Below are 21,174 nucleotides of genomic sequence, written 5' to 3' on the forward strand. Positions count from 1 at the left end.
CTGGGACATCGGGTGCGGAGGTTGCACAAGAAGAGAGAGACAGAGATGGAGGTGGTCAGAGATTATAGAACCAGAGCACAGTGTCACCTCACAGAAACAGAAGCCAAGAGAAGAATTTCCAGTGGACAAGGAGATCACTGTTGACAAATGAAACAAGCTGAGAGGTGTGAAAAATGAATACAGACAATTGTATTTAACTGAAAAGAAGCTTTTCTCTTAGATCAGGTGGCAAACTATGGCCCATGAACCAAACCTGACCCGCCACTGCTTATTTCTGGAAACAGTTTTCTTAGAATACCGTCACATCCATTTGTTTAGCTTACAGATGATCTATGGCTTTTCTCACACTACAATAGCAGAGGTCTTGCAACACAGCCCGTGTGTCCCACAAGGCCTAAAATATTTACGATCTAGCCCTTTGCAGAAAAAGTTTGCCAACCCCTGGTCTATATGAACTGAAAATATTCAACTCAAGCTATGTGTCAGGATCCTGAGAAATAGCAAAGAAAACTGGTACAACTTTAGCTAAAAGGTGAGCTGGTTTGGATTCAGAATTGTTCCCAAGGTGATGATCCAGCCAAAGAAGGCTAGTCTAGTTGGTGACCAAGTTCCATCAAGTCTTCATTATGTCCCTTTTTACTGCCAGTACCCTAGTGGGGGCCCTAATCACCCCTCACCTCACTCCTCACCCCTCACTAGTCAGAGAAGAGACTCATTCCCTGCTCTTAATTCTTTTAGCTCTTAATGCCTGGTCCGGGAACCCTCAAAAGACGAGATGCCCCACGACCCCATGGCTCCCTCTTCAGCCAGTCTTCAGTGGTCTTTATCTGGAGGCCACTGCCCTATGGCAGGGAGAATACTCTCATGGCTGACTTCAGTCTGACCCAGATTTATTTTCAAACCATAAAATTACAATGCAGATATTGGAAAGGTTTCTTAAAAAGGTACTGATTTGGGGGGTATATCGTTGCCAGGTCTCTGAAGCAGTCAACTAGCTAACGCCAAGATTAATTTGACTGATTTACGGTCAGGAACAGAAGTCAACAGGGTATGCTAGTATTTTCCAACGTGGGTTAAACAAGACAAAACAGAAAAAGCAACCCTACTACCATGAGATGTTCTATGAAAATAGATTGTTCCATCAAATAATTGGAAAAAGTTGGAATACTAAAGCCCTCTTGAAGTTTCACAGTGCACGTTAATATATTAAAGGATCTGAGAATTCCCATAAGTATAACTATCTGCATAGCTTTGTTTAACTCAACATTTCACCACGTATTTGACCAAGGAACTCTTTTAAGGAGCACCAGTTAACATCGTGAGAGCACTTTGGGAAACAGAGGAAAACGGGGGGGGAGAGCATGAAGGTCTGAGCAGGACTGCAGACCGTAAAGACTTTGTGGCCCAGAAGACACAGTGAGAACCAGGTTGCACAGAGTGTCCATGTCCGGGGGGCTGTTCTGGGTACCATAACGGGTTATAGCGATGAGCAAGAGATAGCTTGTGCACTTGAGGAACTTCCTGTCAAGGATGTTCCCCAGCCTAGCCTAGACTCCCAGGTTCAGCCCTGCTCTCCCGGCAGGCCTGCACATCTGCTGAGCCCCAAAAAACCCAAACAGCCACACAGCAGTCATGTGATGTCATATTATTTTAGTCTTTTTCAGTAAAAGTGGTTCATTAAATGTGTAATTAAAGGGTGATTTAGTTTTGATACCTGGGTAAGAGTTTACTATAAATGAATTCTCAAATCAGAAGAAATTATTTGTCAGGCTATGTGCCTTCATTTGGGGTTCAGAAAGTATGTTCTCATAACTATGCAAGTCATCTTGCCTTTGCTGTTGTTCTGTTGGACACGCACCTGCTCCGCTCCTTCCTGTGTCCTCACATTTCCTCCCATGTCTCCCCCAGCCTCTGGTGCTGTTGATGGAGTGGCCCGAAGCCACCAACTTTGCCTGCCTGATTGCGGGGTACTGCCGCCTCCTGCTGGATTCCAGGAAGATGGTCTTCTCCAGGCCTGCTAGCCAGCCTCTCCCACCTCCAATGATCAAGGCAGGTAGGGCTGAGTCTCGGTTTTCAGTGTAACAGAGGCCCTTTGGACCCTGGAGACATGGAATGCTCACCCCATTCTGCCAGCGCCTGGTTTACCAGGAGCCCATGCTGTACCACTGCGTCCTACGTGGCACAAGACAGTGGAAAAGACAGCTGGCCTTCAGATGGGCCTGTCCCACAAAGGATGCCTGTGACAATACCTTGTGTCTTAGTTGATCAAGGAACATGAGATAAAAATAGCAAACGAGCAATACATAGAGCCAATTCGAGAATTGCATTGGATCTAAGGCAAAGCTTTAGAGCTACAGTGATCTAAGAGAGATGCACGGGTGTTCTGGCTTAGTTGAAAGTGGAGGTGGAAACTGAAGCTAAAACCTTTCTTTGTCCATCAGAGTCGGCATTGACAGAGCTGCCTGAAGTAAGAGGCCATGGAAGGCTGGGATAGGAAAGGCTGTGCAGGCCCAGAATGCAATCCAGCAGGAGGCTTGGAGATAGGAGGGGACGATCACTGAAAACAAACAGGGTCAAGTGCTGCCCCCAAACAGAAGGCTTCCCAGTTGGGCAGCTCAGTACAGCCACCCCTCAGGGCTGTCCTGGTGATGACACAAACAGGGGCCTCAGGACAAATCGGCCCAGTCCAGATGCTGCTGCCCCGAACCAGAGTAGGAGGAGAAGGGGGAGACCCAAAGAACAGGTACTCTACGTATTAGACCCGAGGCTTTCCCCATCCCTGCACCCAAACACCACGGGTGGAAGCTGAGACTGACCACCCGGGAGTCACCCTCCTCACGTGCTGATGGCTCCATCCACTTGCCTTGCTGCTTGACTCTTTCTTCTCTCTTCAAAGCTGTCTTGGTTTACGGCGTGGTCCCATGTGATCTAGAGCGAGGAGTTTGAGAGTAGAAACACTCCTTTTTTTTTTTTGGTGGTGGGGGGCCATGCTGCACAGCTTGCAAGATCTTAGTTCCCCGACCAGGGATCGAACCTGCAGGGCCCCCTGCAGTGGAAGCGCGGAGTCCTAACCACTGGACCGCCAGGGAAGCCCCTAGAAACACTCCTGATGGATGACCAGCACCCCGTGGGCCGTGTACCTACACCCACCCTCTCACCTCATGATCTCTTCATCACGAACGTCGTGACAGGCCCACGTTTACATCTCATCACGTCCACAGGAATTAGAATTCCCACCACAGGAATTAGAATCACACCACAGGAATTAGAATTCCCACCACAAGAATTAGAATCCCACCACAGGTGTGGGAAAGGATAGGTGGCCTCAAAGCATATGAAGGAGGCTTCACGTAGAGAAGCAAAGGAACTGACTTAGAATAGAAGGAGCCCAGGGGCTGAGCTGCCACACGCCTCCAGGTGAATAGCTCTGAAGCGGGTGGCCATCTGTACTATCAAATCTCAGATGGCCAGAGGAAAGCAAGGCCGGCATTAGCTTTGTCAGTGTCCCCTGTGGTCTCCCTCTCTGTCATCACACCCAATGATACCTCTTACTGAGCAGGATAGAGAGGGAGAAAGGGAAAAGGGAAGCTGTTCCGAAGGCAAATCGATTTCTCTTGGAGGTGTTGCAGCCTGGAAAGGAGACTTCTAGAAATGCCAGGCATGGCTTTAGAGCCCCTCCCTGATTCCTGAGAGCCCCCTTGGGCCTGCAGAGTGACGGGGGCTCAGGCTGCCTCTAGCACAAGGCCTCTGTGTCCGTACAGGAGCCACAGGGACCACGGTGGTGTCCCTGCTGTTTGCAGTGCTTCACTTCCCCAAGGCCCTGAGTCCACGCTTGGGGCCCAGATGTGTGGCATTTGGGACTGTTAGATGCTGGCTTCAACAGCAGCCACCCAGTGCTCTTGGCCAGTGGGACAGGGTGAGCCTCACAGCTCCGCTTGTCGGGGGCTGGTATGCACATCTTATCCCATGGCCCCAAGGACGGGCAAGGGGGACAGCAAGCGGCACCACTGAGGAGACCTCTGCCCAGGTTACAGTGAGGGGCCATCAGTCCCTGGTACAAAGTTGAGATGGGTTTCCTCCATTGGCCCGCACTTTCATATCAGAACAGAAGCCCCAGTGCTACCTGTTGTTTAGCAAAGGCCTATGGGAAACAGGAATCTTGCCAACCTCAGCGGGGCTTTTCCCTCGGGGCCCAAAACTCCAGCCTACTCAGGGCCTGGTCTCTCTGGCCGGCCCTCTACTCTCGTTCCTCTGCAGCCGCTGGCTGCCAGCTAGCCAACTCAATGCTCAGCCGGCTGGGCCGAAAGGGCCAAAAAGGTTTAACGGCTGTTAAACCCACAAGTGGAAAAGGGAAAGCATCACCTCTCCTTTGAGACCGAGAAAACAAAAGGAAAATGGGGAAGTGGGATGGAAGGGATTACCTCTTAGGCTTTATCAGTAGTTTCCCCACAGTAGGTATTTCATTTATTCACCCAACAACTATTTCTCGACTATTCATTATGTGCCAGGCCTTGCGGATAGAGCCATGAGTAACAGACGTGGTCCTTGCCCTCACTGAGCTTACAATCTAGTGGGGGAATACGGACAGATGATTAAAGGGATAATGTCAATGCAGTAAGTACATTTGCATTTATTTAGGGGAAATTCAGCTGACACAACAGAACAACACCTGGGCTTGAGAAAGGCTCAGACAAATACCAGTTCTCCAGCTGTACCGCTGGTGGGAAATCCAGAGACAGCTACCATCTCTCCAGCCTTGAATTCGCTTGTGTCCTGGGGAAATCCAGGAAAATAAGGCTTTGGGGGCCCCAACTGGGACTACAGTTGGAGGAACTCACTCTACATTTTCTCCCATGGTTAGAAAACAGTTTGATCTAGTGAACTGAATATTGGTTAAAGGCTACTACATAGCCCATGTGTGGCTTACTGATTTTCATGAAGTTAAAACTCCACAACATGCAGAGTGCTAAAGCTAGACTGAACATAACAGACTCTTTTTTTTTTAATGATGATTCAGAAAGAACATGAACGTATTCCAAGTCTTCTAGGTCATTATAACCAGTAATGATCATCGGACTATAGAATACAGCAAGGCCAAGTAATAGAAAGCTGGTTGGGTCAACATCGTGCTGTGTGTGTGTGTGTGCATGTGTGTGTGTGAGATATATATTTGAGCATATATATATATGCTGATCTACTTGGATCACCGTCCTGTTTCTTTGCAAGCATTTCTTTCAAGTCAGCCTGCCGAGTGGCTGAGTACAGAGCGATAGACTAGGGCATCCCCCTTGGGGAAAGCTGATGAGCAATTTACAGCAGATTCACAATCTGAGAGGCATGCTGTCCCAGCCATCAGCCTACCGCACCTGGCTTTACTGGCATTTCTAACCTTCTGTCCAGAGGAGGTTTGGGCTTTTCCAGGCACATTTTCTCCTCCACACAGCCCCATGCTGCTTCTTGGATCTGCAAATCACAATACCGAGTGGCAGGCTGCGCATCACCTGGCCTTGATAACCTGATGTTGGGAGATGTTTCCATCTTGCAGGGAGGGAAGCCACCGTTAGACTTCCAGATCTTGTCTGAGAGAAGTCACCACCTGCTTATTGGACACGCCCATGGGAGCCACCTCTGATGGCAGCTTATTGCCAGGCTGGCTATGCTGATTGTTCAGCTGTGTCACAGGGAGTTAGCACAGGTACATGGCGAGGACCCATGGACAGTGCCTGCGGGTAGAGACTTCCTGAACTGATAGTTTGTGCTCCTGGCTCAGTGCTCCCCTAGAGCACTTCTTACCTAAGGCACAGAGGTCATTACATACTACTCCCCCAGCTGACCCAGAGTTCCCTAGATACAGCCACTATGATCTAAATTGAACCCACTCAATGTGGTTACATTGACTGTATAGAGAGGCAACATGGCTTATGGAAAACAGCAGGGGTTGAGATCTGAAGTCAGAAAGACTTGGGTTCCAGTCCCTGCTCTGCCATATCCCGGCTGTGTGATCATGAGGATAATAATAGTTCCTGCCTCATGAGGGATTGACAGGCTCATGTGAGATAAACCCCATAAGGTCCTTTCAAGTACAGAGCACATTTCTGCTCTTTTTATAATGATTGGGGGTTCATCATGTACCCAGGGCTGTGCTTTTTTTTAAAAAATATACAACTTTATTTAGACATAATTTCTAAGCCATAAAATTCACCCATTTAAAGTTCACAACTCAGTGTTTTTGAGTATATTTAATATATTCACAGGGTTGTACAATCCTTGCCACATTTTTTTTTTTTTTTTTTTTTTTTTTTGGTACATGGGCCTCTCACTGCTGTGACCTCTCCCGTTGCAGAGCACAGGCTCCGGACGCGCAGGCTCAGCGGCCATGGCTCACGGGCCCAGCCGCTCCGCGGCATGTGGGATCCTCCCGGACTGGGGCACGAACCCTGTCCCCTGCATCGGCAGGCGGACTCTCAACCACTGCGCCACCAGGGAAGCCCCTTGCCACATTTTAAAAAAAAATAAATTTGTTTATTTATTTGTTTGTTTATTTTTGTCTGTGTTGGGTTGCAGGCTTTCTCTAGTTGCGGCGACCGGGGGCTACTCTTCATTGCGGTGCGCAGGCTTCTCATTGTGGTGGCTTCTCTTGTTGCGGAGCATGGGCTCTAGGTGCGCGGGCTTCAGTAGTTGTGGCTTGCTGGCTCCAGAGCGCAGGCTCAGTAGTTGTGGTTGCACGGGCTTCAGTAGTTGTGGCTTGCTGGCTCCAGAGCGCAGGCTCAGTAGTTGTGGTGCACGGGCTTAGTTGCTCCGTGGCATGTGGGATCCCGGATCAGGTCTCGAACCCATGTCCCCTGCATTGGCAGGCAGATTCTCATCCACTGTGCCCCCAAGGAAGCCCCTTGCCACAATTTAGTTTTAGAATGTTTTCACCCCTTCTAAAACAAACTCTGTACCCATCAGCACTCATTCCCATTCCCCCACCCAGCCCTAAGCAACCACTAATTGACTTTTCTGTCTCTATAGCTTTGCCTATTCTGGACATTTTGTATAAATGGAATTATATAATATATGGTCTTTTTGTAGCTTGGTTTTTTCACTTAGCATAACATTTTCAAGGGTCATCCATGTTGCAGCATGTATCAGTACTTCATTTCTTTTTGTTGACTAATAATATTCCTTTGTATGGATAGACCACATTTTGTTTATCCATTCATCAGCTGATGGACATTCGGGTTGTTTCCACCTTTTGGCTGTTATGAATAATGATGTTATAAACATTGATGTACAAGTTTTTGTAGGGACACATTTTTTCATTCCTACTGGGTATTTATATCTAGGAGTAAGATTGCTGTTCTATGTTTAATTTTGAGAAACTGCAAACTGTTTTCCAAAGTGACTGCATCATTTTACATTCCCATCAGAAATGTTGGAGGGTTACAATTTCAACATATCCTCGCCAACACTTGTATTGTTCATCTTTTTTATTATATCCATTGTAGCGGATGTGAAGTGGTATCTCACTGTAGTTTTGATTTGCATTTCCATAATAATTAGTGATGTTGAGCATCTTTTTGTGTGCTTATCGGTTATTTGCATATCTTTTTTTGTGAAATATCTATTCAAATCCTTTGCTCATTTTTAAATTGGGCTATTTGACCATAAAAGAGAGTTTATTTCTGGACTCTCAGTTCTATTCCATATAACCTATAATGTCTAAGTCTTATGCCAGTACCACAGTTTTGATTACCATTGCTTCGTAGTTAAGTTTTAAAATTGGGACGTATGAGTCCTCCTGCTTTGTTCTTCTTTTTAAGATTGTTTTGGTTATTCTGGGTCTCTTGTGATTCCATGTGAAATTTTGAATTACCTTATCAGTTTCTACAAAGTCAGCTGGGATTCTGATAGGGACTGTGTTGAATCTGTAGATCAATTTGGGAAGTATTGCCATCTTAGCCATATTAAGTCCTCCAGTCCATGAACATAGAGTCTTTCCATTTATTTAAATCTTCTTCAAATTTCTTTCACAAATGTTTTGTAGTTTCCAGTATACAAGTCTTGTACTTCTTTTATTAAATTTATACCTAAGTATTTTATTCTTTTTGATGCTATTATAAATAGAATTGTTTCCTAATTTTACAATTAGATTGTTTCTTGCTAGTGCATAAAAATACAATTGATTTTTGTATATTAAGCTTTTATCCTGTATGTAACCTTGCTGAGATTATTAGCTCTAATAGCTTATTAGTGGATTCCTTGGGATTTTTCTTTATATAAGATCATGTCATCTACAAATAGAGATAGTTTTACTTCTTCCTTTCCAGTCTGGATGACTGTATTTCATTTTACTGTCTAATTGTCCTGGCTAGAAATCCAAGTATGGTGTTGAATAGAAGTGGTGAAAATGGAAATCCTGGACTTTTCCTTATTTTAGGGGGAAAGCTTTCAGTCTTTCACCATCAAGTATGATGTTAAGCTTTGTTTTTATTTATTTATTTGTTTGTTTATTTATTTATGGCTGTGTTGGGTCTTCATTGCTGTGCACGGGCTTTCTCTAGTTGCGTTGAGCAGGGGCTACTCTTCATTGAGGTGCGCAGGCTTCTCATTGTGGTGGCTTCTCTTGTTGCGGAGCACGGTCTCTAGGCACATGGGCTTCAGTAGTTGTGGCACACGGGTTCAATAGTTGTGGCTTGCAGGCTCTAGAGCACAGGCTCAGTAGTTGTGGCACACGGGCTTAGTTGCTCTGCAGCATGTGGGATCTTCCCGGACAAGGGCTTGAACCCATGTCCCCTGCATTGGCAGGTGGATTCTTAACCACTGCACCACCAGGGAAGCCCAGCTTTGGTTTTTTATAGTTAACCTTTATCGTGTGGAGGAAGTTCCCTTTTATTTTGTCGAGTTTTGTCATGAAAGGTGTTGGACTTTGTCAAGTGATTTTTCTGTGTCTATTGAGATGATCATGTGGCTTTTGTCCTCTGTTCTATTAACGTAGTGTATTATATTAATTGATTTTTGGATGTTAAATCAACCTTGCATTCCTGCAGTAAATCCCACTTGGTCGTGGTGTATAATTCTTGGTATATGTTTCTGGATTCAGATTGCTAGTATTTTGTTGAGATCTATATTTTGTATCTAAATTCATAAGAAATATTGGTCTGTAGTTTTCTTGTGATGTCTTTGTCTGGTTATGGTAGCAAGGTAATATTGGCATCACAAAATGAGTTGAGAAGTATCCCTTCCTTTTCTATTTCTTGGAAGGGTTTTTGAAAAATTACTATAAATGCTTCTTTGAGCATTTGACAAAATTCACCAGTGAAGCCATTTGGGCCTGGACTGACAGACTGACTGACTGACTGACTGACTGACTTGATTGATTGATTTGGGGAGAGTTAATTACTAATTCAGTTTATCTTCCTGTTATTGGCCTATTCAGACTTTCTGTCTTCTTAAGTCAGTTTTGGTAATTTGTATATTTCTAGGAATTTGTCCATTTTATCTCAGGTTATCTAATTTGTTGGCATAAGCTTATTCAAAATATTCACCTTATAAATGATTCCATACCTGTAGAGTCAGCAGTGATGTCCCTTCTTTCATTCCTGATTTTAGTAATTTGAATCTTCTCTTTTTTGCCTGGTCTGTACAGCTAAAGGTTTGTTATTATTATTGATCTTTTCAAAGAACCAACTTTTAGTTTCATTTATTTTTCTCCATTTTTGTATCCTCTATACTTTATTATTTATTTCCTTCTGCTTGCTTTGTTTTAGGTTTAGTTTGTTTTTTTGTTTGCTTTGTTTTGTTTTGTTTTGTTTTTGGCTGCGCTGTGTGGCTTGCAGGATCTTAGTTCCCTGACCAGGGACTGCACCTGAGCCACAGCACTGAGAGCGTCGAGCCCTAAGCACTGGACCACCAGGGAATTCCCATAGTTCGCTCTTCTTTTTCAAGTTTTGTAAGGTGGAAGGTCAGGTAATTGATGTGAAATCCTTCTTCTTTTTTAAATATAGGTGTTTATAAATTTCCCTCTAAACCCTACATTAGTTAGATCTCATAAGTTTTCATATACTGTCTTCATTTTCATTCATGTCCAAGTATTTTCGAATTTCCTTTGATTCCTCTTTTGACCCATTGGTTATTTAGGAATGTTTTATTTAATTTCCACGCATATATGAATTTCGCAAATTTCCTTCTGTTATTAATTTCTAATTTAATTCGGTTGTGCTCAAAAAACATACTTTATATGATTACATTCCTTTTAAATTCATTGAGGTCTATTTTATGACCTAACATATGGTCTGTCCTGGAGAACATTTCAGGTGTACTTAAGCAGAATGTATATTCTGCTACTGTTAGGTGACATATTCTATAGATTTCTCTTTTTTTTCTACATCTTTATTGGAGTATAATAGCTTTACAATGGTGTGTTAGTTTCTGCTTTATAACAAAGTGAATCAGTTATACATATACATATGTTCCCATATCTCCTCCCTCTTGCGTCTCCCTCCCTCCCACCCTCCCTATCCCACCCCTCTAGGTGGTCACAAAGCACAGAGCTGATCTCCCTGTGCTATGCGGCCACTTCCCACTAGCTATCTAATTTACGTTTCATAGTGTATATATGTCCATGCCTCTCTCTCACTTTGTCACAGCTTACCCTTCCCCCTCCCCATATCCTCAAGTCCATTCTCTAGTACGTCTGTGTCTTTATTCCTGTCTTATCCCTAGGTTCTTCATGACATTTTTTTTTCTTAAATTCCATAATATGTGTTAGCATACGGTATTTGTCTTTCTCTTTCTGACTTACTTCACTCTGTATGACAGACTTTAGTTCCATCCACCTCATTACAAATAGCTCAATTTCGTTTCTTTATATGGCTGAGTAATATTCCATTGTATATATGTGCCACATCTTCTTTATCCATTCATCCGATGATGCACACTTAGGTTGTTTCCATCTCCTGGCTATTGTAAATAGAGCTGCAATTAACATTGTGGTACATGACTCTTTTTGAATTATGGTTTTCTCAGGGTATATGCCCAATAGTGGGATTGCTGGGTTGTATGGTAGTTCTATTTGTAGATTTTTAAGGAACCTCCATACTGTTCTCCATAGTGGCTGTATCAATTTACATTCCCACCAACAGTGCAAGAGTGTTCCCGTTTCTCCACACCCCCTCCAGCATTTATTGTTTGTAGATTTTTTGATGATGGCCATTCTGACCGGTGTGAGATGATATCTCATTGTAGTTTTGATTTGCATTTCTCTAGTGATTAATGATGTTGAGCATTCTTTCATGTGTTTGTTGGCAGTCTATATCTTCTTTGGAGAAATGTCTATTTAGGTCTTCTGCCCATTTTTGGATTGGGTTGTTTGTTTTTTTGTTATTGAGGTGCATGAGCTACTTGTAAATTTTGGAGATTAATCCTTTGTCAATTGCTTCATTTGCAAATATTTTCTCCCATTCTGAGGGTTGTCTTTTGGTCTTGTTTATGGTTTCCTTTGCTGTGCAAAAGCTTTGAATTTTCATTAGGTCCCATTTGTTTACTTTTGTTTTTATTTCCATTTCTCTAGGAGGTGGGTCAAAAAGGATCTTGCTGTAATTTATGTCATAGAGTGTTCTGCCTGTGTTTTCCTCTAAGAGTTTTATAGTGTCTGGCCTTATATTTAGGTCTTTAATCCATTTTGAGCTTATTTTTGTGTATGGTGTTAGGGAGTGATCTAATCTCATACTTTTACATGTACCTGTCCAGTTTTCCCAGCACCACTTATTGAAGAGGCTGTCCTTTCTCCACTGTACATTCCTGCCTCCTTTATCAAAGATAAGATGACCATATGTGCGTGGGTTTATCTCTGGGCTTTCTATCCTGTCCATTGACCTATCTTTCTGTTTTTGTGCCAGTACCATACTGTCTTGATTACTGTAGCTTTGTAGTATAGTCTGAAGTCAGGGAGTCTGATTCCTCCAGCTCCGTTTTTCATTTTCAAGATTACTTTGGCTATTCGGGGTCTTTTGTGTTTCCATACAAATTGTGAAATTTTTTGTTCTAGTTCTGTGAAAAATGCCAGTGGTAGCTTGATAGGGATTTCATTGAATCTGTAGATTGCTTTGGGTAGTAGAGTCATTTTCACAATGTTGATTCTTCCAATCTAAGAACATGGTATATCTCTCCATCTATTTGTATCATCCTTCATTTCTTTCATCAGTGTCTTATAATTTTCTGCATACAGGTCTTTCGTCTCCTTAGGTAGGTTTATTCCTAGATATTTTATTCTTTTTGTTGCAGTGGTAAATGGGAGTGTTTTCTTGATTTCACTTTCAGATTTTTCATCATTAGTGTGTAGGAATGCCAGAGATTTCTGTGCATTAATTTTGTATCCTGCTACTTTACCGAATTCATTGATTAGCTCTAGTAGTTTTCTGGTAGCTTCTTTAGGATTCTCTATGTATAGTATCATGTCATCTGCAAACAGTGACAGCTTTACTTCTTCTTTTCCGATCTGGATTCCTTTTATTTCCTTTTCTTCTATGATTGTATGGCTAAAACTTCCAAAACTATGTTGAATAAGAGTGGTGAGAGTGGGCAACCTTGTCTTGTTCCCGATCTTAGTTGGAAATGCTTTCAGTTTTTCACCATTGAGGACGATGTTGGCTTTGGGTTTCTCATATATGGGCTTTATTATGTTGAGGAAAGTTCCCTCTATGCCTACTTTCTGGAGGGTTTTTATCATAAATGGGTGTTGAATTTTGTTGAAAGCTTTCTCTGCATCTATTGAGATGACCATATGGTTTTTCGCCTTCAATTTGTTAATATGGTGTATCACCTTGATTGATTTGCGTATATTGAAGAATCCTTGCATTCCTGGAATAAACCCCACTTCATCATGGTGTATGATCCATTTAATGTGCTGTTGGATTCTGTTTGCTAGTATTTTGTTGAGGTTTTTTGCATCTATGCTCATCAGTGATATTGGCCTGTAGTTTTCTTTCTTTGTGACATCCTTGTCTGGTTTTGGTATCAGGGTGATGGTGGCCGCGTAGAATGAGTTTGGGAGTGTTCCTCCCTCTGCTATATTTGGAAGAGTTTGAGAAGGATAGGTGTTAGCTCTTCTCTAAATGTTTGATAGAATTTGCCTGTGAAGCCATCTGGTCCTGGACTTTTGTTTGTTGGAAGATTTTTATTCACAGTTTCAATTTCAGTGCTTGTGATTGGTCTGATCATATTTTCTATTTCTTCCTGATTCAGTCTTGGCAGGTTGTGTATTTCTAAGAATTTGTCCATTTCTTCCAGGTTGTCCATTTTATTGGCATAGAGTTGCTTGTAGTAATCTCTCATGATCTTTTGTATTTCTGCAGGGTCACTTGTTACTTCTTTTTCATTTCTAATTCTATTGATTTGAGTCTTCTCCCTTTTTTTCTTGATGAGTCTGGCTAATGGTTTATCAATTTTGTTTATCTTCACAAAGAACCAGCTTTTAGTTTTATTGACCATTGCTATTGTTTCCTTCATTTCTTTTTCATTTATTTCTGATCTGAATTTTATGATATCTTTTCTTCTGCTAACTTTGGGGGTTTTTTTGTTCTTCTTTCTCTAATTGCTTTAGGTGCAAGGTTAGGTTGTTTATTCGAGATGTTTCCTGTTTCTTAAGATGGGATTGTATTGCTATAAACTTCCCTCTTAGAACTGCTTTTGCTGCATCCCATAGGTTTTGGGTCATTGTGTCTCCATTGTCATTTGTTTCTAGGTGTTTTTTCATTTCCTCTTTGATTTCTTCAGTGATCACTTCGTTATTAAGTAGTGTATTGTTTAGCCTCCATGTGTTTGTATATTTTTCAGACCTTTTCATGTAATTGATATCTAGTCTCAGAGTGTTGTGGTCGGAAAAGATACTTGATACAATTTCAGTTTTCTTAAATTTACCAAGGCTTGATTTGTGACCCAAGATATGATCTATCCTGGGGAATGTTCCATGAGCACTTGAGAAAAATGTGTATTCTGTTGTTTTTGGATGGAATGTCCTATAAATATCAATGAAATCCATCTTGTTTAACGTATCAGTGAAAGCTTGTGTTTCCTTATTTATTTTCATTTTGGATGATATGTCCATTAACGAAAGTGGGGTGTTAAAGTCTCCTACTATGAATGTGTTACTCTCGATTTCCCCTTTTATGGCTGTTAGTATTTGCCTTATGTATTGAGGTGCTCCTATGTTAGGTGCATAAATATTTACAATTGTTATATCTTCTTCTTGGATCGATCTTTTTATCATTATGTAGTGTCCTTCTTTGTCTCTTCTAATAGTCTTTATTTTAAAGTCTATTTTGTCTGATATGAGAATTGCTACTCCAGCTTTCTTTTGGTTTCCATTTGCATGGAATATCTTTGTCCATCCCCTCACTTTCAGTTTGTATGTGTCTCTAGGTCTGAAGTGCGTCTCTTGTAGACAGCATATATATGGGTCTTGTTTTTGTATCCATTCCGCCATTCTGTGTCTTTTGGTTGGAGCATTTAATCCATTTACATTTAAGGTAATTAATTTTCCTATTCCTATTTTCTTAATTGTTTTGGGTTTGTTATTGTAGGTCTTTTCCTTCTCTTGTGTTTCTTGCCTAGAGAAGATCCTTTAGCATTTGTTTTAAAGCTGTTTTGGTGGTGCTGAACTCTCTCAGCTTTTGCTTGTCTGTAAAGGTTTTAGTTTCTCCATCAAATCTGAATGAGATCCTTGCTGGGTAGAGTAATCTTGGTTGTAGGTTTTTCTCCTTCATCACTTTAAATATGTCCTGCCACTCCCTTCTGGCTTGCAGAGTTTCTGCTTAAAGATCAGCTGTTAACCTTATGGGGATTCCCTTGTGTGTTATTTGTTGTTTTTCCCTTGCTGCTTTTCATATGTTTTCTTTGTGTTTAATTTTTGACAGTTTGATTAATATGTGTCTTGGTGTGTTTCTCCTTGGATTTATCCTGTATGGGACTCTCTGTGCTTCCTGGACTTAACTATTTCCTTTCCCATATTAGGGAAGTTTTCAACTATAATCTCTTCAAATATTTTCTCAGTCCCTTTCTTTTTCTCTTCTTCTTCTGGAACCCCTATAATTTGAATGTTGGTGCGTTTAATGTTCTCCCAAAGGTCTCTGAGACTGTCCTCAGTTCTTTTCATTCTTTTTTCTTTATTCTGCTCTGCAGTAGTTATTTCCACTATTTTATCTTCCAGGTCACTTATCTGTTCTTTTGCCTCAGTTATTCTGCTATTGATCCCTTCTAGAGTATTTTTAATTTCATTTATTGTGTTGTTCATCGTTGCTTGTTTCATCTTTAGTCCTTCTAGGTCCTTGTTAAATGTTTCTTGCATTTTCTCTATTCTATTTCCAAGATTTTGGATCATCTTTACTATCATTACTCTGAATTCGTTTTCAGGTAGACTGCCTATTTCCTCTTCATTTTTAGGTCTGGTGGGTTTTTATCTTTCTCCTTCATCATTAGTGTATTCCATCTTCATTTTTAGGTCTGGTGGGTTTTTATCTTTCTCCTTCATCTGCTATGTGTTTTTCTTCTCATTTTGCTTATCTTACTGTATTTGCAGTCTCCTTTTTGCAGGCTGCAGCTTCGAAGTTCCCATTGTTTTTGGTGTCTGTCCCCAGTGGCTAACGTTGGTTCAGTGATTTGTGTAGGCTTCCTGGTGGAGGGGACTAGTGCCTGTGTTCTGGTGGATGAGGCTGGATCTTATCTTTCTGGTGGGCAGGTCCACGTCTGGTCATGTGTTTTGGGGTGTCTGTGGCCTTATTATGATTTTAGGCAGCCTCTCTGATAATGGGTTGGGTTGTGTTCCTGTCTTGCTAGTTGTTTGGCATAGGGTGTCCAGCACTGTAGCTTGCTGGTTGTTGAGTGAAGCTGGGTGTTGGTGTTGAGATGGAGATCTCTGGGAGATTTTCGCCATTTGATATTACGTGGAGCTGGGATGTCTCTTGTGGACCAGTGTCCTGAAGTTGGCTCTCCCACCTCAGAGGCACAGCACTGACTCCTGGCTGGAGCACCAAGAGCCTTTCATCCACACGGCTCAGAATAAAAGGAGAAAAAGTAGAAAAAAAGAAAGAAAGAATGAAAGAGGGCTTCCCTGGTGGCGCAGTGGTTGAGAGTCCGCCTGCCGATGCAGGGGACACGGGTTCATGCCCCGGTCCGGGAAGATCCCACATGGCGTGGAGTGGCTGGGCCTGTGAGCCATGGCCACTGAGCCTGCACGTCTGGAGCCTGTACTCCACAACGGGAGAGGTCATAACAGTGACAGGCCCGCGTACTTCAAAAAAAAAAAGGAAAAAAAGGAAGGAAGGAAGAAAGGGGATAAAAGAAAATAAAATAAAGTAAGGTAAAATAAAATAAAGTTATTAAAATAAAAAATAATTATTAAGAAAAAATATTTTTTAATTAAAAAAAACCAGACAGATAGAACCCTAGGACAAATGGTGAAAGCAAAGCTATACAGACAAAATCTCCCACAGAATCATACACATACACACTCACAAAAAGAGGAAAAGGGGAAAAAATAATAAATCTTGCTCTCAAAGTCCACCTCCTTAATTTGGGATGATTCGTTGTCTATTCATGTATTCCACAGATGCAGGGTTCATCAAGTTGATCGTGGAGCTTTAATCCCCTGCTCCTGCGGCTGCTGGGAGAGGTTTCCCTTTCTCTTCTTTGTTCGCACAGCTCCTGGGGTTCAGCTTTGGCTTTGGCCCTGCCTCTGCGTGTAGGTCGCCAGAGGGCGTCTGTTCTACACTCAGACAGGATGGGGTTAAAGGAGCCGCTGATTCGGGGGCTCTGGCTCACTCAGGCCGGGGGGGAGGGAGGGGCACAGAGTGTGGGGCAAGCCTGCGGCAGCAAAGGCCAGCATGACACTGCACCAGCCTGAGGCATGCCGTGCGTTCTCCCAGGGGAGTTGTCCCTGGATCCCGGGACCCTGGCAGTGGCGGGCCGCACAGGCTCCCTGGAAGGGGGGTGTGGATAGTGACCTGTGCTCGCACAGAGGCTTCTTGGTGGCGGCAACAGCAGCCTTAGCGTCTCATGCCCGTCTCTGGGGTCCGCGCTGTTAGCCGCGGCTCGCGCCCGTCTCTGGAGCTCCTTTAAGCAGTGCTCTTAATACCCTCTCCTCGTGCACCAGGAAACAAAGAGGAAAGGAAAAGTCTCTTGCCTCTTCAGCAGGTCCAGACTTTTCCCCGGACTCCCTCCCGGCTAGCCATGGTGCGCCAACCCCCTGCAGGCTGTGTTCGCGCAACCAACCCCAGTCCTCTCCCTGGGATCCGACCTCCGAAGCCCGAGCCTCAGCTCCCAGCCCCCACCCGTCCCGGCGGGTGAGCAGACAAGCCTCTTGAGTTGGTGAGTGCCGGTCGGCACCGATCCTCTGTGCGGAAATCTGTCCGCTTTGCCCTCCGCACCCCTGTTGGTGCGCTCTCCTTGGTGGCTCCGAAGCTTCCCCCCTCCGCCACCTGCAGTCTCCACCTGCAAAGGGGCTTCCTAGTGTGTGGAAACCTTTCCTCCTTCACAGCTCCCTCCCACTGGTGCAGGTCCCGTCCCTATCCTTCTGTCTCTGTTTATTCTTTTTTCTTTTGCCCTACCCAGGTACTTGGGGGGTTTCTTGCCTTTTGGGAGGTCTGAGGTCTTCTGCCAGCGTTCAGTAGGTGTTCTGTAGGAGTTGTTCCACGTGTAGATGTATTTCTGATGTATCTGTGGGGAGGAAGGTGGTCTCCGCGTCTTACTCTTCCGCCATCTTCCCCCTTTCTCTATAGATTTCTATTAGGTCTAGTTGGTTTATAGTGCTGTTCAGGTCCTCTATTTCCTTGTTGATCTTCTGCCTAGTTGTTCTATCCATTATTGAAAGTAGGGTATTGAAGTCTCCAACTATTGCAGTTGAGTTGTGTATTTCTCCTTTCAATTCAGTCAGGTTTTGCTTCATGTATTTCACGGCTCCATTGTTAAGTGACGGCACCATGCTTTTGTGATGACTGTAAGCACTAATAAAAAGCAACACTGACACATTGACCCTGTCCAGCTGGAATTTGAAGGGCATTTGAGATTTTTTTTTTCCCAGCATCTTAAGAATCATGATGAACTATAGGGTAATGGTTAAAAAATATGGGCTTTGCATAAAAAGAAACGAAATTGAGTTATTTGTAGTGAGGTGGATGGACCTAGAGTCTGTCATACAGAGTGAAGTAAGTCAGAAAGAGAAAGACAAATACCGTATGCTAACACATGTATATGGAATCTAAAAAAAAAAAAAAAAAGGTCATGAAGAACCTAAGGGCAGGACAGGAGTAAAGACACAGACCTACTGGAGAATGGACTTGAGTATATGGGGAGGGGGAGGGGTAAGCTGTGACAAAGTGAGAGAGTGGCATGGACATATATACACTACCAAACTTAAAATAGATAGCTAGTGGGAAGCGGCCGCATAGCACAGGGAGATCAGCTCGGTGCTTTGTGACCACCTAGAGGGGTGGGATCGGGAGGGTGGGAGGGAGGGAGACGCAAGAGGGAAGAGATATGGGGACATATGTATATTTATAACTGATTCACTTTGTTATAAAGCAGAAACTAACCACTGTAAAGCAATTATACTCCAATAAAGATGTTTAAGAAAAAAAAGAAACATGGGCTTTGTGGACCCTCAAACCTGGGCTCAAATCCAGACTGCCAGGGCATTCCCTGGTGGTCCAGTGGTTACGACTCTGTGCTTTCACTGCCAAGGGCGCAGGTTCAATCCCTGGTCGAGAAAGTAAGACCCCACAAGCCACGTGGCACGGCCAAGAAAAAAATAAAGAAGAATCCATACTGCCATTCACAACTCATGTGACCTTGTGTAAGTCACAAAACGAATGGATCAGTTTCTTTGTCTGTAAAATGGGGATAATGATAGCACCTACCTCACTGGGTTGTTGTGAGGATTAAACAGGATCATGTTTATGACCTTAGCCTAAGTTAATGCCTGCCATCTGTCTGTCTGCTGATAGCAAAGGGAATTAATTGGCATTGTCTGAGTATATTCTCACAGATAACATGGGAAGGGGTCCCCAAAACAGACTAAAAGAGAGAAACCAGAAAGAAAGCATTTGCTATGGATAATTCTCAGATGCACACACCATCGTTAAAAACTTTTGACTAGAACATTTTGCCACATGTACATAGAGCAGGCAGCCTAGCCCTGTATGAATACAGAGAAGTGCTATGATTTGAGGAGTTGACAAAAATGCTCCCCCTACCCTCCTCCCACATCCCAGCGTATCCCTCATATGCTTTACACATTCAGATACACTGAATTTTACTAGTAGAGCTCTATTCTTTTAGGGTCCCTCCATCGAAAATCCTCTTTGAAATACACACTCTTGGGATTGTACTAGCCTATTTTACACTTGCCCACTGAACCACTCCTAACCTGTCAGATTCATTTCCTTCTGCCTCAAGAGATCCAGCATAACACGAGTGTAACAGAGCACTGGGGGTGGTTCAGATTCTGAGTAGATTGGGGTTTGAGACAGGGACAGTTCCAGGGGGGACATAAAACAAACCTCACCCTACAGCTGACTCTCAGACCAGACATACCCATGTAAGAGTCCAGCTGTGCCCAGATACCAAGGTGTTCACCCCCACCCCAGCCCATGCCTTTTCCCATTTCACAGGTGATGGGGCTATTAGCAGCCCAGGCCATTTGATTCCACTCACTTTACTTTCAGGGGCAGCAGCAGCATGGCTGCCCCTTGCCCTCCTCTCCAGCAGCCAGATAGTGATCCCTCTCAGTACCTACCACCCAACTGGGCTCCAGAGACCCAGGCCCGAGACTCCAAGGAAACTCAGCCACAGTCCTCAGCACCAGGGCTCATGTGTTGATTCTCTTTCTGGGTTTAGATTACATGCACAGCGCCCACCGCCCTGTCACTGGGGGCCACCTGGGGAAAAAGGAGAGTAGTTATGTGGGCAGCATGGGCACCAGCCCCAGGAAGTCGAGCCGCTGCACGCCCCCGCCTGCCGACTCTGAGCTTGTCAGCTTTTGCTACCTCCACATGCGGGAACAAAGGAAGGATCAGGAAAGCCGGACAGATGTCAATGAGAACTTAATCTTCTTTGAGGAGACCAGGCCCCGGACCAAGTCTGACCCCACGTCCAAGAGTTCTGGCCAAGGTTATGTGATCCCTGATGACTTTGATGCAGCTAGCCTAGACCATGAGCCTTGCGCCAGCAGGGCCCGTTCCTACACTTTGGACAATTCCCTTGGGGCTGAAGCCCTGAATTTCTACTGTGACTCTTGCAAAGCCAAACTCCAGGAGCAGCTGGGCCCTCGCAAAGGTGGGAGGTCTGGCTCCTCTCGTGACAATATGGTAGACTTGATGTCCCTCCCACCCCCCGGGAGTGAGGAGGAGGAAGAGGAGGAAGATGAGAGCACTTCGCTGTTGCCTTCCATTGCTGCCCCACCTCCTGGTTTCCGAGACAACAGTTCTGATGAAGAGGACCCCAAGCGCCGGGCCGTCCAGAGCCAGGAGCAAGGACGCCACCTGCGTGGGCTCCTGTACGATGAGATTCCGGTGACACTGATTGACAGCGTGCAGACCCGGACAGTCCGAGATCATGCCCAGGAGCTAGATGATGCCCTGGTGTCCACTCTGCAGGCTCTGGAAGCCCTGGCAGCCTCAGAGGATGGACCACACCCCCCAGCCCCTCAGACTGCAGGTAACAGCGCGTTCCTCCTCCCTCTTGCCTCCCTTTCCTTCTCCTGGCCAGGCAGACCCAGCAGGTGACATTTCTTCTTCCCAAGCAGAGGTCAAAGTCAGCATGGTGTGTCAGGGCAGTGGATGGGCCAGAGACAGTTCAGGTAGGGTCGGGGGAGCGACGAAGTTGCGGCAGGGATCTACTGCTCAGCCCCCGCTAGAGCTCTCTTGCTCTCACCATTCCTATCGCTTTGGAAATGTCTTGCCGATGGACCCCAGGGATTGGGGCCGTGACAGCTACGGAGCCAGGCCAGGATGGAGGATCAGAGCAAGATTGTGAGACATATAGAAGACAGGCAAAGAACATCCAGCATGCATATGACTGGAAGAAAAACAAAATGACCAACTAACCACCTAGGGACCTGGGATCAGGGGAGCCAGGAGCCCTCACCGCTCAGGGCTGAGACCTTTATCCGCCTAAGAGCTTTGGCTCTCAGACGCATCC

At 44.2% G+C, this 21,174-nt stretch overlaps 1 protein-coding gene across 1 annotated transcript in view; it reads left to right on the forward strand.

The window, feature by feature from the left end:
* The window catches only part of FRMPD3 (FERM and PDZ domain containing 3), a gene marked incomplete at both ends in the record, with an annotated part of 44,198 nt that overhangs the window by 18,988 nt on the left and 4,036 nt on the right, over positions 1-21,174 (forward strand). The window contains 2 exons of the mRNA XM_082864625.1: positions 1,909-2,053; positions 19,873-20,691. Coding sequence (XP_082720751.1) covers positions 1,909-2,053; positions 19,873-20,691 — 964 coding nt within the window. The remainder of the gene's footprint in view (positions 1-1,908; positions 2,054-19,872; positions 20,692-21,174) is intronic.

The sequence above is a fragment of the Leucopleurus acutus genome (assembly GCF_964270905.1).
Source record: "Leucopleurus acutus genome assembly, chromosome: X".
Lineage (NCBI taxonomy): Eukaryota > Metazoa > Chordata > Mammalia > Artiodactyla > Delphinidae > Leucopleurus > Leucopleurus acutus.